Below are 18773 nucleotides of genomic sequence, written 5' to 3' on the forward strand. Positions count from 1 at the left end.
GCTTTCAGGGGCGGACAGTGCTGTTACTTTTTTGAGTCAAAGACCTTTTTTTCTTTTTTTTTTAAGTCTATTTATTTATTTTGAGAGAGAGAGAGAGTGTGTGTGTGTGTGTGAGCAGGGGAGGGGCAGAGAGAGAGAAAGAGAGAGAGAGAGAGAATCCCAGGCAGGTTCCGTGCCGTCAGTGCAGAGCCTGACGTGGGGCTCGAACTCACAAACCGTGAGATCATGACCTGAGCTGAAACCGGCTTACCCAACTGAGCCACCCAGGTGCCCCGAGTCCAAGGCCTTTTAAACTCGTATGGGACCACTGCTCTGGCTAACTTGCCTGGAGACTCCATTATTGTTCTTCTTCCTTTTTTGCTGTCTCTCTCCCTTCCACCCCATGTCCTGCTCCCTTCCCACTGATCCCTCCACTTCCCAATCTCTACCTTGCTTCTGGTCCCAGCTGCTGGCCTTGGGCTGATGAGAGAAGCCAGCTGTAGCTGCTGGGGAGGCTGGGGACAGGAGGAAATGCTTTCCCACCATGCCCCTTCCCCAAAGCTTTGTTCGGCTGTTTCTCAACGTTAAGGTGATTGAGCTGTGCCAACAGGTGTGGGTGAACTGCAGGTGTCTCAGTGTTACTGGTGAGTGTCCATGGCCCCTCGGTCATGTGTGTGCTGCAGTGAGTGTGCATGGAGGTTGAGGGGACTACTGCTCTACGTGGGAGTGTATGCACATATCTATACTTGTGTGTGTATGTGTGTGTATGTGTGTGTGTGGTGTATATAAATGCTTGTGTGTTTTTTTTTCTTTTTTTTTTTTTTTAAGAATTTTAACGTTTATTTATTTTTGGGACAGAGAGAGACAGAGCATGAACGGGCGAGGGGCAGAGAGAGAGGGAGACACAGAATCGGAAACAGGCTCCAGGCTCTGAGCCATCAGCCCAGAGCCTGACGCGGGGCTCGAACTCCCGAACTCCCGGACCGCGAGATCGTGACCTGGCTGAAGTCGGACGCTTAACCGACTGCGCCACCCAGGTGCCCCAATGCTTGTGTGCTTCTTAAGCATATTGTGAATGTACATACTTTTGCGTGTACACCAGCAGGGTTCGGTGCAGAACTTGTACAGTCCAGTCCAGTGCAAAATGAGAATGCTGAGCCTCTTGCGCAAAAATTATTAAGAAGTTCAAGATAGAGACAGCTGAGCATTAAATCAAGTGTGGGCCCTTCTGAGCGCAGCTCTGTGGGACTGCACGGGTCTCAGGCCCCTGAAGCTGGTTGTGTATATGAGTGCATGCAACTTGTACATGTGCATGTGCGTGCCGGTTGTGTGCAGGTGTGGTCTCGGGCATGAAATCGAAGCCTTTTCCTCACCGCCCCCAGGCCAGGCACCTCGGCAGCCGCTGGTGTCTATCAAAGGAAAGGTGTGTTTTATTTTTGGCACTTTTGGCGCCCTTTGCTGCCTGCTCCCATAGTGCCCCGGGAGGCTTTTGTTTTACTGCTTTGTTGGAAGGGTGACAAACACTTCCCTCCACCTGCTGCCACGGTGGCCCCACCAGAAACCACAGCTGGGGGTGGGGCAGCTTCCTCAGCCCCTCACCCACTCACTCTGTACCCCTTCCAGGCATCAGTGTGCCCAGAGCCCTGCCTGGCCGACCCCACCCAGGTGAGGAGCCGCCATCGCGTCAGAGCGGGAAGCAATGGTGGAAATCATTTGGTGCAGCGCCCCCACCTCACAGTTAAGGAGATGAAGGCCCGGGGTGGGGGTGGGGGGGAGCCACTCACTGGTGTTGCCCAGTATGTCCGTGGCAGAGCCCAGACACTTGCCTCCTAGAGCCTGCAGCCCTGCAGGGCTGGCCTGTGGGGGAAGCTTGGGTGGGAAGCAGAGTCTGGAGGAGAGAAGGGGAGACCAAACTCTCAAGGAGCAGCAAAGACCTGGTTGCCACAGGGCCCGTGGGGTCACATCCCCCTGGTGGATGGGGGCTGTATCTTTGTTATTTGGTTCTCCCTCCTCCCAGGTCAGAGCTTTGTGTCCAGTAGGTTTTGCAAAGTTTTGGCTGGTACATTTTGAGAATATTGGCACAAGGCCTGGCGCAAAGGAGGGGCTCCATGCATATTTGGTAATGACCGAGCAGCTATTTAGTTGGCTTGTGTAGTCGAGTGGCAAGAACACGGGCTTCGGAAGCCAGCTGGTCAAAGAACTGGTCAAGAACTAAGCCACTTAGTGAAGATTTATCACGTAGCAGCTGTGCGTTTTGGCCAAGTTACTTAACCTCTCTGAGCCTCAGATTCCCGGCTGTAAAATGGGACGCTAGCAGGGTTGCTTGAGGATTAAATGAGTTAAGGTTTGATGCTTAGTGCAGGTTTGATGCTAACACAATTGTGGTAAGGTTGTAGTTATTCTTATGGCTGTGTTACTTCAGGTAAGTCACACAGGCTTTCTGAACCTCAGCGTTTTCACCTGTTTTAAGAATTCAGCAGGAGGTGGTATACCCAGCAGTCCCTGGCACATCATAGGCACTCAGTAAATGTGAGCCTGTCTTCCCTCTTACGTGAGGTCTTTTCCACCTAGAGGCTCTGTGATTCCTGCAGTCACTTCTGTGATAGCCTCCCACCCTGTAATTATCCAGCCTCTGACTCAGAAGCTCCACCTCTGACAGGGACTGAAGGATTTCAGGCAGGTGTAGGCCTGTGTCTTGATCTGAAGGTGAAGTTGAAGGCAGAGGGGCCTCTCCCTGAACTCCCCAGGCTCAGAGCTTCCCGTTGTTCTTCCTGCTCCCCTTTCCCTGGACCCCCAAGGCCAGAGGTTGCCAGAAATACCCCTTGGTAGCTGAGCGTCCCTGAAATGGGGGTGTCCAAAGAAGGCAGGTGGCAGAAAGAGGTGTTAGTGCAGGCAAGATGGCAGGGTCCGGGGAGTTAGCTACCGGGGTGGGAGCCCAGGCTTCCACGCAAGAGACAGAGCTGGTGCCACCAGAGGTGACTCCTGGCCCCTGGCTGGACCATAGGCTCTGACCATGCCACAGAAAACACCTCCTGGGCCTGGGAAGAATGCTCCACTTGGCCTTCACACGTGACCATGTTCCTGTTTCAGTCACTTGAGTAGTTTGCATAAACCATAGAAGATAAATGTGTGTGCATTTCCAGGCCTCCTTTTAAACTCTGGGAAAGGGTCTGGGGCATTTCATCTGTAGTATCTGCTGAACTTCACCGTGTCAGATATTTACTTGGGACTAATATAAACTACGCTGCCCTAAACAAGCTCTGACATAGGCAGGAGAGAACGCTGGGGCAAGGCATGTTTCCTCACTTGCCCTCTTGCTAGGGGGATGGCCGTCTGACCTCTGGACCTATTGCACCCGGAGGGAATGAAACTGGCCAGAACCGGGCAAAGCCTGACCCCACCCTGCTCGTGCAGGCCGATGTTTATTTACACAGAGAGGAGCACCTGGAGGCCACACGGCGTAGTGGTTACTATTACACATAGAACAATCCAGCAAGTGGATTCCCTGGGGTTAGGAAACAATAGACAAAAATAAGGTTATATCCATCTTCACAGCGAATGCGGGAGGAAGAGCAGTCTGAATTGGCCACGCACGCACCCAAGGAGGGGAGTCGCGGAGCAATCACGTGCCCTTGCTGCTGGTTTTGGAGATCAGATGAGATTTGTTGGTCTAGAGCTGCTTTGGCTGAGCAAGGGGCCATGTAGCCTTTTCTACAGCAGACCCCTTGTCTGTATCTCTTTCTAGGCCCCGACAAGACAAATGGCTGAGCTGGGGGGTGGTGTGTGTGCACACGTGTGTGTACGTGTGTGTGTGTGCGTGTGTGATGAGGCTTCTCCTCCCTGCAGTGCCTCTCAAACATCTGCTCTCAGAGTGGAAGCTGGGAGGGTTGACACGGTTGCTCTTTTGATTTCAGGGAGAAGACACCCGCTTCTTTTACTCCATAGGGTTTTTCTAGGGGCTCAGACTAGGGGAACTGGGCTGTTTCTAGCCTCCTCCTGGCAAAGAAGGCCATGAGCCCACCTGTGTCTTAGATTAATAGAGCCCCTTTCTCCTCACCTGTGATTGGGAGGCCCAGGGAAGCCGTGTGTGTGTGTGTGTGTGTGTGTGTGTGTGTGTGTGTGTGTTGGTGGGAGGACATCTTTCCATCCACTGACAACAGTCTCCAAGTCTGGTCCCTACCTGAGTAGTCCCTAGAATACACCCCTGCCCCACCTTCCCCCTGCCTTTTGCCCCCACTCAAAATTGCGCCCCTCTGCTCCCCATCTTATTCACCTCAACTCCCACCCCCCGCCCCCACAGGCCTGTTTCTTCTCCCTCCAACTATTTACCTTCAATACAGACAAATAACTGAGAACGTGACCCCCAGAAAGGATCGTTTCTTAAAAAGACCAGTTGCCTGAATTCCTTTGGGCCTGCTGCCATCGTTCTTTTCTTTGTACCTCATTCTCCCGGACTCAATGGCAAGGACAGGAATGATTTAAGGGGGAGAGGGGAGAGTCTCTTTAAGGACCTGGCCACAGGACAGGAGGGCTGGCGCTTGTCAGGGCAGAGCTACATGGTCTGGGATGAGGGTGGCAAACGCCAGGGTGGATGTGTAGGGCAGTGTGAGTGAGTGCAGGAGGTCCGGAGCAAGAGCTCTGGATGGAGCTTGGGAACCTGGGTTCAAGTTCTAGCATGGCCAAGAGCTCCTGAGAGACCCCAGGGGAGTCACTCACCTCTCAGAGCCTCAGTTGGCTCACCTGTACAATTGGTGGGAAGGACAGACTGACTAATCCTCAACTTGTCTTCCAGCTCGATTTACAAACTGTATGAGGATGGAAATGGGGCTAAAGAATTGAATTTGGTTTCCTTATGGTTAGCAACTTTTTTTTTTAGTTACCATGTCTTGAACATTTCTGAACGATTATCAACAACACTTCCGTAAGGATTTCTAAGCATTTTACATATATGAATTTTATTTGCTCCTCATGACAACCCTAGGAGGTAGGTGCAATGATTTTTGTTTCCATCACATGGATTAGGAAACCGAGGCATGGAGAGACTAAGACCAGTAGCGCAGCTGAGATTCAAGCCAGGCAGTCTGGCCGCAAAGGCTGGGTTCCTCACCGCCACATGCAGCATTCCAGGCACCGTGCTAAATGTTTGCCAAATCCTCTCCACTTTGCAGTTGAGAAATCTGAGACTCAGAGCAGTTGAGCAACAGTTGGAGGTCACACAGCTGGGAGGCAATAGAGTTGAGGTTCACAGTCAGCCAGTCTCCAGAGCCTCGGCTCTCCCCCATCCGCCTCCACAATCTTGCCAGATCCTCAGGCGCCCAAAGCAAGTTTATCCAGTATCCGTACATTGCAGTGTCGATTTAAGCAAGTCAGTTCCTCTCTCTGAGCCTCAGTTTCCCCATCTAGAGAGTGATTGGGGCTTGGGCCAGCTGGAGGCCCTCCCTGGAAACACCATTTTGGGGATCTTTGAGGCCCCTTGCAGCTCCGTGAAACCATGATTCTAGAGGTGTGGTGCTTCTGGCTGGAAGGGCAGATTTGTGGCCTGGGGTTGCAGCCAGGGAAGCTGGGGGGCAAGGTGCTGGAGCTGGAAAGAAGGGGGAAGCTGTGGGAGACGGGGAGGGGCTGTGGGGGCCATGAACCTAGGAAGACGGGGCGGTTGTATGAAGCAGATGAGAGAGAGAGAGAGAGAGAGAGAGAGAGAGAAGCCCTTGGGGGAGTGCTCCCCAGTGAGTCGATTCTTTCTTCCTAGGGGTCCCCCAAAGTTCATTGAAGGCACATGAGGGTGCTGGGCAAGGAAACAGGGGCCAGGCCAGCAATGAGCTGAGATAGAGCAGTTTGGGGAATTAACTTTGCTGGGGTTTTGTAAATACTTGGAGATGTCCAGTTATTTTAGAAAAATGTATTTGAAGCTGAGATGGCATGTTTGTGCGGTTGGACTGGCTTCCTGTTCACGACCATTCCTTTACATTTCTCCCTTCAGGAACTGAGGCTGGGTTTCCTGCCTGTGCCCTCGTTAGGATGTGCACACCAGTGGGCTCCACGCTCCTCTTGGGGTCCCACAGGCACTCAGGGGCTCCCCCTTTCTCCCCACACTCGTGCACACACATTTGCAGCTGCACCATTTAATATTTAATGCTGCTGCGGCAAGCACTGCCCCACGCTGACTGCGTCCGTGCCGGGTTCCTTTTTCCCACAGGCGCCGGTTCCCGGTGTGGAAGCCGGCTGACAAACAGTGCCCAGGGCATCCCACGGCGGAGGGTAATGTAATGTGCTTGTGAAATTGGACAATGGGCTTCATTACCAGACAGGCTTTTTTTCACTTTGTAAAGCTGATGGAATCACCTTTGCATGAATGTCACCCCCTTCCCCGCATCAGGCCCCCAAGTATTGGTGCTCAGGGCCCTTTAGACCCCTCCTCATACATCACAGCTTGGGCTAACTTCCGCTCTGGCTTGGAGGGGTCAGGTTCTGGGCATCAGGGCACCCAGGGACATGGATATACGTGGAGGGCAGTGGCTGTTTCTTGATTCTTGCCCCTCCATGGTGGGTAACCATACATTGGCTATTGCTGCAACAATGGTCAGTAGGGAGGGACGTGGGTGAACCTGGCTTTCAAGCAGCCAGCAAAGGGTAAGCCTATCACATGGGTCTCATCCCAAGCCCCCTTAATCCAGCATGCTGTGGTCTCTGTGCCCAGGGGGAGGCCCTCCCTGGAAACACCATTTTGGGGAACTTGAAGGGACTGACAAAGGGTCAGGGGCTCTGGTTCCAGGCTGAGCCGGGACAGATGAGCAGATCAGTGTATAAATGTTCCTAAAGGTCAGGGAGAGCTCCCAGCCATTGAGGTTACAGGGACAACTTGGTTCTTTCCAAAGGTCAGCTCACACTGGTGTCTCTAGATCACTGCTGATGGCGCAGGCTTAGGTCCTCTTCCATGAGCTCTGGAAGGGCATTTGCAAGACAGGCACCTTGTGCCTCCCCTCCCCCTGCTTCTTTTAGTCTCTTGGGGCTGTGTCATTGGATGGGCTCAGGACATAGCTCGGCAGACCTCGTGGCTCCGAGCATCTCTGAGCAATGAAGACGGGGCAAAGAGAGGAGTGGGGGTGGTCAGGTGGGAAGTGAGAGTTTGCAAAACAGGAACATGCCCATTTGTCATTTATCAAAAAATGTTCCCTTCTTTTAAAGCTGTTGTTTCCTCAAGGGAAAACTTGTATTTGTATGTGAGTAAACCGTGCTGGACAGGATGAGAGTTTTTTGTCCCCACGACTAAGAACAAAAAGCAGCTCATTGGTCTTTGGCAGCCAGCACTGTCACCACCCCCTGGCCCCTAACCCCTCTCCCTGCCCTCTCCTCCATCTGAGCAGAGCTGAGACCCGAGAAGGGCTGGCCACACGTCATCCTTGCCCCAGAGTCCTGGCTGGGAGCGTGGCTTTGGCCGGGCAGAAGCGGCTGGCCTGACCTGCAAGAAACACCACACCCCTCCCCGAGGAGAGCCTGGGAGGGCAGCAGCCTGATGAGAGGTGGCAGGCGAGGGGCAAGTGTGCTTTGGGGGAGGCCTAGAGGCTGCCATTTCTTGCTGGCTCAGATGACAGTGGAAAAAGCGATGAAGGCAGAAAGTCGGAGTTGGGCCCACTGGCATCCCCCTCTCGCTGCCATGCCAAGCCTCCCCACCATCTCTGGTCTTGGAGACAAAGCCTTGTTTTCTGGAAGACCTTGTCTCAGCCCTTGAATCTCAGGGAGGATGTCATTCTAGGTCAGAAGGAGTTTCCTTCAGAGGACCCGCCGGGCCCCCTCCGCCAGCCTACCTGTCACCAACTACTTGTTCACCCCAAGAGTGTGGACCGTATTCCGACTTCCACTTTGGGTTTTTGGTTTGGGAGACAACAGCCTCGGTTTGGGAGTGTTGCAGGACTTGGTGTGGCTCATCGGCCACAACTCTTTGCAACCTTGGTGGAGGTAGCTAGGGCCGGGGTGAAGCCCGGGCTGCGGCACGGGCTTTCCCCACGAGATAAAACTTAACAGCCAGGACTGCTTTTCCCTCTGCAGTTTTTGGAGCCCAAGTCATCTGCTCCCTATCCCCAGCCCAGAGGCCCTGGGGGAGGTCCATCTAGTCCTGGCAGAGGAGCCTCCTACGGGGAGAAGGTGGTGGTGGTCTCAGCCTCCACACTCATGGAGGAGCGCCGGGTGTGGCGGCAGGAAGACCACTGACGGAGCCGCTCCTGGCTCAGGCAGCCCAAGTCCTTGAAGAGTTTGAAGAGATCGCTTCTGAACTTGACGCCAATGAAAGCGTATAAGAAAGGGTTGACGCAGCAGCGGACGCAGGCCAGGCTGTAGGTGATGTCGTAGGCGATGTCGAGCTGCTTGCTGAGCTCACAGCTGCCGCTGCCGGTGATATTGAAGTTGGCCACCGTCTGGGCCAGGACCACCCCATTGTAGGGCAGCTGGAAGGCTATAAAGACCACGACCACAGCGATGATGACCTTGATGGCTTTGTTGCGCTCAAAGTTGCGTGCCTGGAGCAGGGTGCGGATGATGACGAGGTAGCAGAAGCTCATGGCCCCCAGGGGGATCAGAAAGCCCACCACCATCTGGGCCACCTGGATGGTGATCAGGGCTTCCACGTGCTCAGTGATGAGGGAGCACCGCAGTGCTTGTTCGCTGCTGCTCTTCTGGAGGCCGCTGTACATCAGCTCTGGCGTGGACAGCACCATGGCCAGCATCCAGATGCCCACACAGGAGAGCTTGCTGATGAAAAGGACGCGGGCGCGGTGTCGGTGGGCCGACACGGCCTGGACAATGGCCACGTAGCGGTCAATGCTGATACAAAGAAGCAGCAACATGCCGCTGAAGAAGCTTATCTTGTAGATGCCAAAGATGATCTTGCAAATGTGGACGCCGAAGGCCCAGGACTTGGCCGCGCTGTATGCCCAGAAGGGAAGGGTCAGGAGGAAGAGGATGTCTGCCATGGCCAGGTTGAGCAGGTAGGTATCGGTCATGGTCTTGAGCCTCTTGAAATAGATGTAGGTCAGCACAACCAGCCCGTTGCCCAGCAGACCCATGAAACAGATGACGGAGTACATGACTGGCAGGAACCAGGCTTTAAAGTTCCGCACGTCTTTCTTGAAGCATACGGACTCATACAGCGTGTAGTCCACCGTGGTATTTTCTCCGATGTAATCATCTGTGACCTCATCTTGGCACAGGCACACCTGCGGGGACGGGAATAGGGCAACATGATCCAGCTTAGTGAAGTGGTTTCCAGCTCAGCTCAGCGAATCTTGCTGCCCTGGGATTGCCCCAGGGCAGTGGTTTCAACGTGTGGCCCCCACCACTGGCATCATCAGCATCACCTGCAAATTCTCGGACCCTACTTGAGACGAACCATAATCTCAGAGGGCGGGGCTCTATGGATCTGGGCCACTTTCCAGGTGGTTCTTTGGTGTGAAACCAGTGCTTCCCAAATTTTAACACACATATGAATTACCCGGGGATCTTGTCAAAATGCATGTCCTGATTTAATAGGCTGGAACCCAAGATTCTGCATTTCTAATAGGTAGCAAGGGTCTGATCTTGCCACCTCTGAGACACTTGTCACTACATGCCCTGATGGGGGACTGGAAAGTGTCTGGGTTTTGGGGTCAGATGAGCCTTGGGCCAGATAAACACACTTTATCTCTGGGCCTCAGTTTTCTCATCTGTGGAATGGACATGGGGACTATCTCCCTCACGTGGCTGTGGCGAGGGGCCTAACTTAGGTTCTGGCGCCTGGAAACTCCAGGAGAGTTAGGATGTGTGCCTTTCTTCTTGAGCCTCCTTTAGAATCTGCTAGAAAGATTTTTTCCAGGGAGCCTACAAAATACTTGAGCTTTTAAGGGAAAATCCACCTTGGGGTTAAGGTTGAGGAGGGCCTAGAGCGAGAAGAGAGGAAGGCAAATGCTTGGTTGAGAGGCCTTGAAACCCTGGTGTGGGGTGAGCTGCTGTGACTTTGGGTGGTTAGGGACTCGAAGAATTCTATGAATCCCTGGGGCCCGAGGCACCGTGCCCGGCACGCAGTAGGGGCTCAGACAATGTGGGCCCAAGTGCACTCAACTGCACAGCATGGCAGGAGTGGTTGATGCACCACTGGGCCATAGCCTCCTCAGCTGTGACGGAGTCCTCCTTGCACCTCAGGAAGAGAGTGTGGTTCTGTCTCCCTCTCCCTCTGTGCTACCCTCTTCCCCTACCTCTCTGTCTCTTTCTTCCTTGCAGTCTCTTCCGGCAGATCCCAATCAGCCAGGCTCAGCTGCTCAGGGCTTTTTTTAGCCTGTCTGCAGGGCAGGGTGAGGGTTCAGGCAGCCTGCTGTGATTTTATCAATGAAGGAGGACTCACGTCCGCCTGCCCCGTGCCTCAGCGCACAGCGATGGCTAAGCCTGTGCAGCCTGGCAGTGGGGCTGCAAGATCGCCTCAGGAAGCCCACGGTCCCTCCTCTGGGAAGTGGGCTCTGGGCAGCTCAACAGGATGGGGTTTGCATACAACTGGGGAGCTGGAGTGACTTTAGAGCTGAGGAAAGGGAGGCTCTTGGAGAGCCTCGCTCAAAGTTACACAGCCAGAGTGGAACCCAGTCTACTGACTTCCCCACATCCTGTCTCTCTCTTTCTTACTTCCGATTTCTGAATTTATCACTGTCCTGCTTGGGGACAGAACAAGGACAAACTAATGTCCAGGAGCCTTTCCTTTGGGCTTTGCTATCTTGAGCAAATATCAGTGACAACCCCCTTTCCCTCATGTGGGCATGATGGCAGCCTGGGAGTCCTGGAAGAGGCTGGTTGCTCTCAGCCACCCATGGTAAGGCCCAGGATTTTAAGTCCGGGGTCCCTGGACATAAGGGGGTACACCCAGCCTCTATGAAGCATGCTCCCCACCACCCTGTCCTGCCTTCTCTTTCTCCCCTTTAATACCTCCTGGCTCCAGGCCACCAGGCTTGATGCCTCTGTAGCCTTCAGCCCCACCACATCCTGCCCCATCTGAGCCACCCCCCTCCCCCCAAGGAAAGAGAAGAATGAGCCCCAGCTGTCTTGTCCCCTCCCCAACCTTCCAGGCTCCACTTGAAGCAACACAGCCCCTCCCGAGTCCTGGAAATGGGAAGCAAGAGGGGAGTGAGTGGTGATGAGGAGGGGGGCCAGGCTGTGGGCTGCAGCCCAAGCTCCGGGGGGCCTCTGGGATGGGGTTTTGGGAACAGCGCCCAGGTTGGGGCCTGCCTCTGGCCGGAGCTCTTGGAAAGCTGCCCCTCTGGCCTCCAGACCTGGGGAAGCGCCAAATTCTGAAGGACTGCCTCTCCGGTTCTGGCCTCAGCCTCCCCCTCCCCCTCCCCCCTCCAAGAGAGCTCCCGCCCCGAACAAATGGAAGAGAGTAGACTGTATGAGTTACAGTTTCTTCTAACTCTGGTACTTCACGGGGCCAGATTTCCTGTCTCCGTTTCTGGGATTGCGAAGCAGAACGTTGTAAACTGGGGGACTTTGCTCCTGCAGAGTTCAGGCCCCCATAAAGTATGTGCACCAACCCCCACCCCCAGTGTCCCAGGCCTCATCCTTTCTTCCCTCCCCATTAAGTGGGGCTCAAATGGGCCTCTTGACTTCACAGAAGGGACTGGGGCCTCCAGGGGAGGCTTTGGCTGGACACTGGGGGAGGGAGACAGCTTTGCGGTAACTGGATAGTAACCAGGCCACCAGACCAAGGGTTCTCTCAGCTCACGTATGAAGTTTTACATGTGTGGCTGTGCATACATATGCACAGACTCCAGTCACCTCACAGCCTTTGCTTTGTGCAGTTCCTTCCCACGAACTCAGATGGAGCCCACATTTCTGGATCCTGGATGGTGACAGTGGAAGTGGGGTGGGGGAGACAGTGGTGTCTTATTCCCTGACCCCATGTTTTCATTTAAATGGAGTAAAGGACATTCAGAGACCATCTGTGGCTTTGTAGGTCACTCAGCAGATGGAGAGGGATGGCCATCAGTTTAAGGAATAACGAGTGGGTTTGTGTCTGGGTCTATTTCCTTCCAGCAAGTGCCCACCTCCTCCACCAGGACCCCAGGGATGGGAAGGGGGGGGACTTGGGGAGGGGGTATGGAGGAGGGAACAGAGCTTTTCTCGGCCACAGATCTCACCTGGAAAATGACAAGGAGAGCCACCACCAGCACGCTTTTCATTGGTTTCCCTGTAGGAGACAAGGTGAGAAAGTTATTGCGTGGCAGGGCCAGGGATTTGTTATGAAAGAAAGCCTCTGGGAGGGGTGGGGGCACTGCTGGGAACTTTCATCACAAGCCCCAGGCACCACATTTGCCTGGAACATCAGAACCAGATTGTGCCTTGAAGCACCTGGCTGCCTGCCCAGCCTTGCCGCCCTCTCCTCCTCGTTCTCTACTCCGAGGTCCTGGGAAGGAGTGGGATCAGCGGGCAGTCCCTGCTCCCCACCCCCTTCTTGGTTCTTCAGGGTGTCTTCTGGAGTTGGAAAGTCCACTCTGGCCCATACCACCCCTCAAGGCTGGATTTTGATTGACCTTGACACCTGGGTCTGAGTGGCCCCTCCCAGTCCAGGTTATATGGGTAGCACAGCCCTGAGGTGGTGGTGGTCAGGGTGTGTGTGTGTGTGTGTGTGTGTGTGTGTGTGTGTGTGTGTCCTGCACCGTTCTGGTGCCAGTAGCCACTGGGGAGCATTTTTCCTACACCCAGGTGAGTGGGCAGCCCCAAATACAGCCCTGAGTGTCTTCTGGGTGAGGCCAGCTGAGGAAATAGGGTAATGTCACAGGGATGGGTGGAGGAGTGAGGTTATTTCCTGGCATCTCAAAGATGGGAAAGTGCTCTGGGGACCCATCTGCCTCCATAGCCTCTCATTCAAGTGACATTCATCAAGGCCAACTGGTGGTTTACTTTGCCTGTTCTCTCAGCCTGCTTTTAGAGCAGGGATCTCTTCCCTTTTACCCAGCGCAGACCCCAAATCAAGAAGGCACCCGGGAATTGTGTGTTGGTGAATGAATGAATGAATGAATGCCCTGCTTCCCCTTCTTCCAAGGGAGAGAGAGCACCAGGATGGCCTGAGGGGACACTGTCCTGTGACAGTGTGGTATGATGGGAGACTTCTCTGAAGTAACTACTTTTTTGGCTTGACTGAAGTGTGTGTATACGTTCTCTCTTTAACTTCTTTGTAATCCGGGGCCTTGTGTGATGTGGGAAAGGGGAACGTGTTCAGCTGTGGGGAAGGGACCCTGTCTGGCCTGTCCAGAGTGTGCCCTGGGTACATTCTGGAAGCCAGGAGGCTCTCCTTGAGTCTGAGCAGCAGGCCGAGACCCTAGGTGAGCACAGGCCTGGTGTGCTGCGGTCAGAAGATGGACAGTTGGCTGCTCAGTTCGGCTTTGTAGAGGAGCTGAGGGGCTGGAGCGGGAGCTTACTTCCTCTGAGCCTGAGCAGGGAGGACAGTTCACAGGGTACTTTATGTACAGATCACCTAACCTTCTGGGAGCACCCGGAGGGCAGGAATTGTGCTTTCTTGCCTTTGTAGCCCCCTCCCTATAATAACAGGACCCTCAGTTCCCAGCCAGGGCCTGGCCCACAAGACAGTCAATAACTGGGGTGCCACCAATGCATGCCCAGGCAGGACTTGCAGGCCGGTCGCACCTCCAGCCTCAGCAGGGACAGGGAAATGCTTCGGACTGTGCTTCAAGCACCTTCTGGAAGCCGGGGGCCCTCTTCCAGCAGCGAGGAATGCTGCTTCCAAGAGGGAGAGCACCAGAGTCTGTTTCCTTGGCCACAGCGCCACCTGCTGGAAGCCTCTCTGCATGACACCCAATTCACACACCGTGTGCTCTGATGGAGAGCCTAACGCGGGGGATTCTGGGCTTGGGGGTTCCTGAGTGAAGGAGGAAGGGCATCAGGCCACATAAGCAAATAGGTATTTCTTTCACGTCAAGCAAGTTATACGGCACACTACTGCTAGACACGTCTTTCTGAGGCTGACCTCTGATGCCCACACCGACCAGCTGTCCTCCGAAATCCTGAGGACCTCGCCATCCACCCCTAAGGAGGAAGCCCCCTTAGCTTAGTATGGCAGTCAAGACCCTCATGGTCTGCCTGCACCTGCCTTCCTGGCTGTCTTCTCTTTCTGAGGGCAGGCACCCACTAGCCCGTTGTCCCCAGCTTGCCCCCTCGTTCCCTGGTGGGGAACAGATTGTCATGCAACATCCTAGCCCCCCTCTCCCATCCGCCTTCCTTGCTGAATTACCCGGAGGGGCCCTGCCCAAGCCCACGTCTTTACTTCAGCCACGCTCTCGTTAGGGTCCAACGCGCACAGCCCAGCCTCCACTGACTCATCTTGGCGTGAAGCGCTCGAGGTTTCTTTAAACACGTACAAATATTTCGTTACTCTAGAGAAAGCTCGTTTTGACTGTCAGTGAGAACTGAGAAACCTCAAAGGTTTGATTAAGTCACAACGGGTGAGATACAAGGAGCTAGAGGTGTCTCTATTTTACTCCATCAACCCCTTCTCCTCCTGGGCCCTGTCCCATTCCTTTGCTCACTGGTGGAGGGGAAGAGAAACGGGGCGGGACCAGGGTGTGTGTGTGTGTGTGTGTGTGTGTGTGTGTAGATGATTTCTCATTCCAGGTGTGTTGGAAATGGCAGATGAGCAAGGATTTGTAGAACAAAAATAGGCCGTTTTCAAGAAAGGTTATCAAATGGGAATTTAGGGGAACTCTGTGGTGGGACAGGAGCCTGGTCAACGGCCATGAGTCAGATTGCTTCTGTCTGGCACCAAGTCATAAAGCAATGGACCCTGAGCACCAGCTTGGGTGAGGTCACTGACGTTGGGAATCTCAGGGGTTGAGAAGTGGGTGACTTACATGTTGGGTATTTTCTGAGTTCTTGAGTTTCTAGTAATAATCATAATGGAAAGAAAATTCCCTAGAACTCCAGCCTGAGCCCCCAGCAAGGGAAACTGCCTCCCTGTCTGGGAGGAGGGGACTGCTGGTCAGTTACTCCCCCAAATCCTGAACTTGCATCTCCACATTTTCCGGGCCCTCCAGGCTGCCCAGAGAATTATAGCTGCCCATCAACTGCCCCCTGCAAAGCCCCCCAGACTTTTTCCTCTCTGGAATTCCTCACCTGCTGACACTTTTTTTTTTTTTTTTTTTTTTTTTACAGGGGGCAGGGTTGGAGGGAGAGGAGGCAGTGGAGAAGGGGAGGGAAGAAGCAAGGAAGCAGTAAGGAAATTTGGAGAGAAGGTGGGAGAACTGGGGGGGGGTGCCCTTCAGGCAGTAGGCAGGGCTGTTGAACCCTGCAGTCACTGTGATATCAACTGTTTTATCCAGTGATATCATTCAGATCCCACTGAGCTCTCAGTCCACACCAAACCCTTCCCAGGTCTGATAATTTCATCCTCACAGAAGACCTGAGGTAGGTATTCCTGGTATCCCCATCTGGCACTGAGGAAACTGAAGCACAGTGAGATTGGTAATTTTCCCAGAGTCACACGGTCAGCTAGTAGTGGAGTTGGGCTTTGAATCCTTCCATCTCCAGAAACCACACTCCTAACCGCTCTTTTGTTCTTCCCTTTAGTCTTTGTGTATGTCTCCCTTGTAACATCCTGTGAGCGATGTCTTGCGATGTTCATACTGTATTCCCAAAAATAGAGGCCCAGAGAGGTTAAGCCACTTGCCTGGGGCCACACAGCTTCTAAGAGACCGATCTGAGATTGGAATGGAACTCTCACGACTGCATCCCATTACATTTCTGATGAACCCACTGTGTATAGGGACCTCCATGGGGCAGGATGGGAATCCTTACTTTCCCATATCTTGCGGATCATCCAGTTCTGTTGTTTCTATCCCCCTAACATCGCAGAACTGGCCCCACATCTGCCCTGACATAAGGGCATTTGACTATTGGCCTCTGATGAAAATTGGATTTGTTATCCCTGCCACATCCCGCATCCCTTGTTCCTCCTTGTCTGGTTTGGTGACGCTTACCCACCTTTCAAAACCCAACCGAAATGCCCCTCTGACCCATGCTCACTATTCTTTTCTTTGAGCTTCCCAAGTGCCTCACGCTTGCCCCATCAGCTTTGTATCTCGCTCTGTCTCAGTGGCTTGTTGACATATGTGTCTCTCACTCCACGAGACTTGTCATGCCCCAATTCGCCCATCAGTGATAGCCGATGGAAAGAAGGTGCCAAACCAAGAGGAGAGATTCCTCCAACAGCCCCCTCAGGCTGTACCATTCCCACCCCCACCCCCACCCAGCCAGGCCCCCAAAAGGCCGGGAGGCGTTGGCCCTGAGTTCCTTCAATACCCCTCTGCCACCATTTCAGGTCAAGCTATGAGAGAGAAGTCTCTGATGGGCTCATTTTTTTCTTCTCTGCTTTGGAGAATTCTGAGGTCTTAAGTTTCCTCCCTCGAAGGTGGGGAGGATGCTTGGAGTGGGGGGTGCTCATTCAAATCGTGAATCAAAGACCAGTTCAGTCCTGCTTCAGTGTTTTCATTTTGTGTAACAGAAACTCTGTCTCCTCGCCCACCTCTTGCTCCCTGCTGGGCAGATGAAGAGAGAAAAACAGATCCTCTGTGGCCCACACGCCTTAACCAACCGTCCAGAGTCCGTTCTGAGCAACGCTTCTCTCAGTGGCTTCCCTTCTTACCAGCATTTCAGGCTTGGCCGTTGGGGCTCTCTCTTGAGTTGAGTGAGGCAGGCAAGAACATCCCTTTCTCCTAAACCAGAGGTTGCCCTCCTTCCCCCCCATCAAAGCCTGTGAGACTAGCTCCCCAAACCTAGGTTGGGGAGGGGTGGGGGACCCTCAGTGGTGGACTAGAGAGCTGGTTCTCACAGGCCCAGGGAGCTAGTTGTGTACATCCTTCCCTGACTCGGTGCTCAGCCGTTTCATCCCTTGAAATTGTCTAAGGCTTGAAATTAACCATGGCGGGAGAATTTACACAATGGAAATTGGCAAGAACTACCAATCAGAGCCCTTCCTCCTAGGGGGGTCGGGGTGGGGGGAGCAGGTTTTCCAACATTTCCCATCATACCACTGGGACCCTGCTTGGTTTCCCTTCACAGAGGTCACACAGAGAGTCAGGGACCGCTTCTTAGGGGGTGATGCCTGCGTTCTGTGATTATGGTAAGTGGTGGGGGTCTGGGGAGTGGGATTAGCGAGCAGGCTGCTGGCAGGAGAGGAGGTTGGAAGAGATTTTTAAAAACTAAAATCAACTCAGAGTTCTCGATGTCATTCATTCATTCCACAGATACTTTCTGCTCACACCCCCAAAGCACCTGTGATGGAGAGGTGAAGATCAGACCCCACCTTCCCAGGAGCCCCAGGTGGTGGGGTGGGTGGCTACTTTAACCCCTTTACAGCTGATCGCTCTGTCCGCCCAGGGTTCCGGGCAGGTGTGGGGGAGGTAGAGTAAAGGCAAGAAGCTGTGGTGTGGTGGGAGGAGTATGAGGACAGCACCAGTGAACCTTCACTTTTTAAAGCCAACCTCTTGCGGCTTTGAGGCCGCCGTGGTGCTTCGCTTGCTGGTGAGAATGAACCATCCAGGAACCTGGCCTTTGTAGCCTCAGCCGGGTCTGACTTCACAGCTGAGATTTACAAATGGGGTGTCTGGAGCTGGACGTACCCCTCAAAACCCTCTCAAGAGCTTCGTTCCCTCTAGTTAAGACTGAGGTTAGACCAGAGGACAGGCTTTTTAAAGGGAAGACTCATCTGTCAGGGCAGAAAAAGCAATGAAGTGACGCAGAGGCTGTGCTGGAGGCCTGGGCTCTGACTTCAAACTGAATGCCCCATTGTGGTCCCATCTCCCCTAGCCCACCCAGCCTTTAACCTTCAAGAGGCGGCGGCAAAGCCAGAGAGGTGGGCAGCCGGCTTGCATTTGCACCGCCTATACCACTGGCACAAGGCATCATCTCCTATTCACTCCTCCTCGCAACCCTGAGGTAACAGAGCTTCTGATCCCTGGTTAGCAGGTGATAAAGGTGGAAATCAGAGGGAAGATGGGAAGCGGAGGGGCCCAGAGCCCTCTGGGGAGACTTTGTCCCTGATGGAACAGGTCCTAGAGAGCCTCACCCATCACCCCGAGCTGAGATGAGAACAGGTGCCGTCCAGATCACCACCAACCCTAGCCCTGCAGCCTTCTCCCGTCCCTACTGTTCTAGAAAGACACAACCTCACTCTGCCTTGTCTTTCCTGGTACCGATGGTTACCCTCTTCCCCAGGTCTGACAGGTGCATCCACCATGCCTGGGAGAACAGGGTGGCACTCTCTGGGACAGACACCAAATTCAGAACCTGATTCCTCAGGAGGCTCCTCCATACCTTCCATCCCCCTCCTCCACCTCCATTCCACAAAGTCAGGCTGGATGTCAGAGTGACCCCAGTACTGCTTTTTCTCACATAGGAGGCTCACTCACCCAGGTCCATGACACTCTCTGGGCGGCTGAAACCACACAGGAAGGCTGTGCCGGGTCTTGAGCTCTCACTGTCTGGGGAGGAAGTGCTTTTAAGTTGTGAGAGCAGCCACCCTCTTCTCTGCCCCTCCTACCCCCGCTCCTCCCTCCAATCCGGCCTCAACCCTATAGTGCTTTCTGGAACCAAGGGGAATGAGAAGGTGACAGTGATAGCCCACTCATTGGTCACAGGATCATGAATCATCAGGTTATTTATATTCAAAAAGCCCCCTGTATAGTCCAACAGACAGATCCCAGCCCAAGGCAGGAGAATAAGGGCCAGTTATAGATTTGACACGTGTTTATAGACTGAATTTCACGGGCCAGAGAATC

At 53.8% G+C, this 18773-nt stretch overlaps 1 protein-coding gene across 2 annotated transcripts; it reads right to left on the reverse strand.

Moving 5' to 3' along the window:
- Positions 1 to 4917: 4917 nt before the first annotated feature.
- CCR7 (C-C motif chemokine receptor 7) lies at positions 4918 to 18471 on the reverse strand. 2 transcript variants are annotated; one of them, XM_047081262.1, is made up of 3 exons: positions 18405 to 18471; positions 12123 to 12172; positions 4918 to 9185 (listed from the first exon to the last, which is right to left on the reverse strand). In XM_047081262.1, the coding sequence occupies exons 1-3, from the start codon at positions 18412 to 18414 to the stop codon at positions 8106 to 8108; spliced, it is 1140 nt and encodes a 379-aa protein (XP_046937218.1). In that variant the 5' UTR covers positions 18415 to 18471; the 3' UTR covers positions 4918 to 8105. The 2 variants fall into 2 exon arrangements, with proteins under 2 accessions (XP_046937218.1, XP_046937219.1); XM_047081263.1 differs by having other exon boundaries at positions 18310 to 18435.
- Positions 18472 to 18773: the final 302 nt, after the last annotated feature.

The sequence above is a fragment of the Lynx rufus genome, unplaced genomic scaffold (assembly GCF_022079265.1).
Source record: "Lynx rufus isolate CCGP_SWC_20201006 ecotype Redwood Valley unplaced genomic scaffold, mLynRuf1.p SCAF_18, whole genome shotgun sequence".
NCBI classification, from domain to species: domain Eukaryota; kingdom Metazoa; phylum Chordata; class Mammalia; order Carnivora; family Felidae; genus Lynx; species Lynx rufus.

What these genes read in the sequence shown, in the direction of transcription:
- CCR7 (XM_047081262.1), bottom strand. An exon ending in CTCTCCTTGTCATTTTCCAG is followed by an intron (nt 9,186 to 12,122) that starts GTGAGATCTGTG and finishes CCGTCCCCGCAG; the next exon opens with GTGTGCCTGTGCCAAGATGA.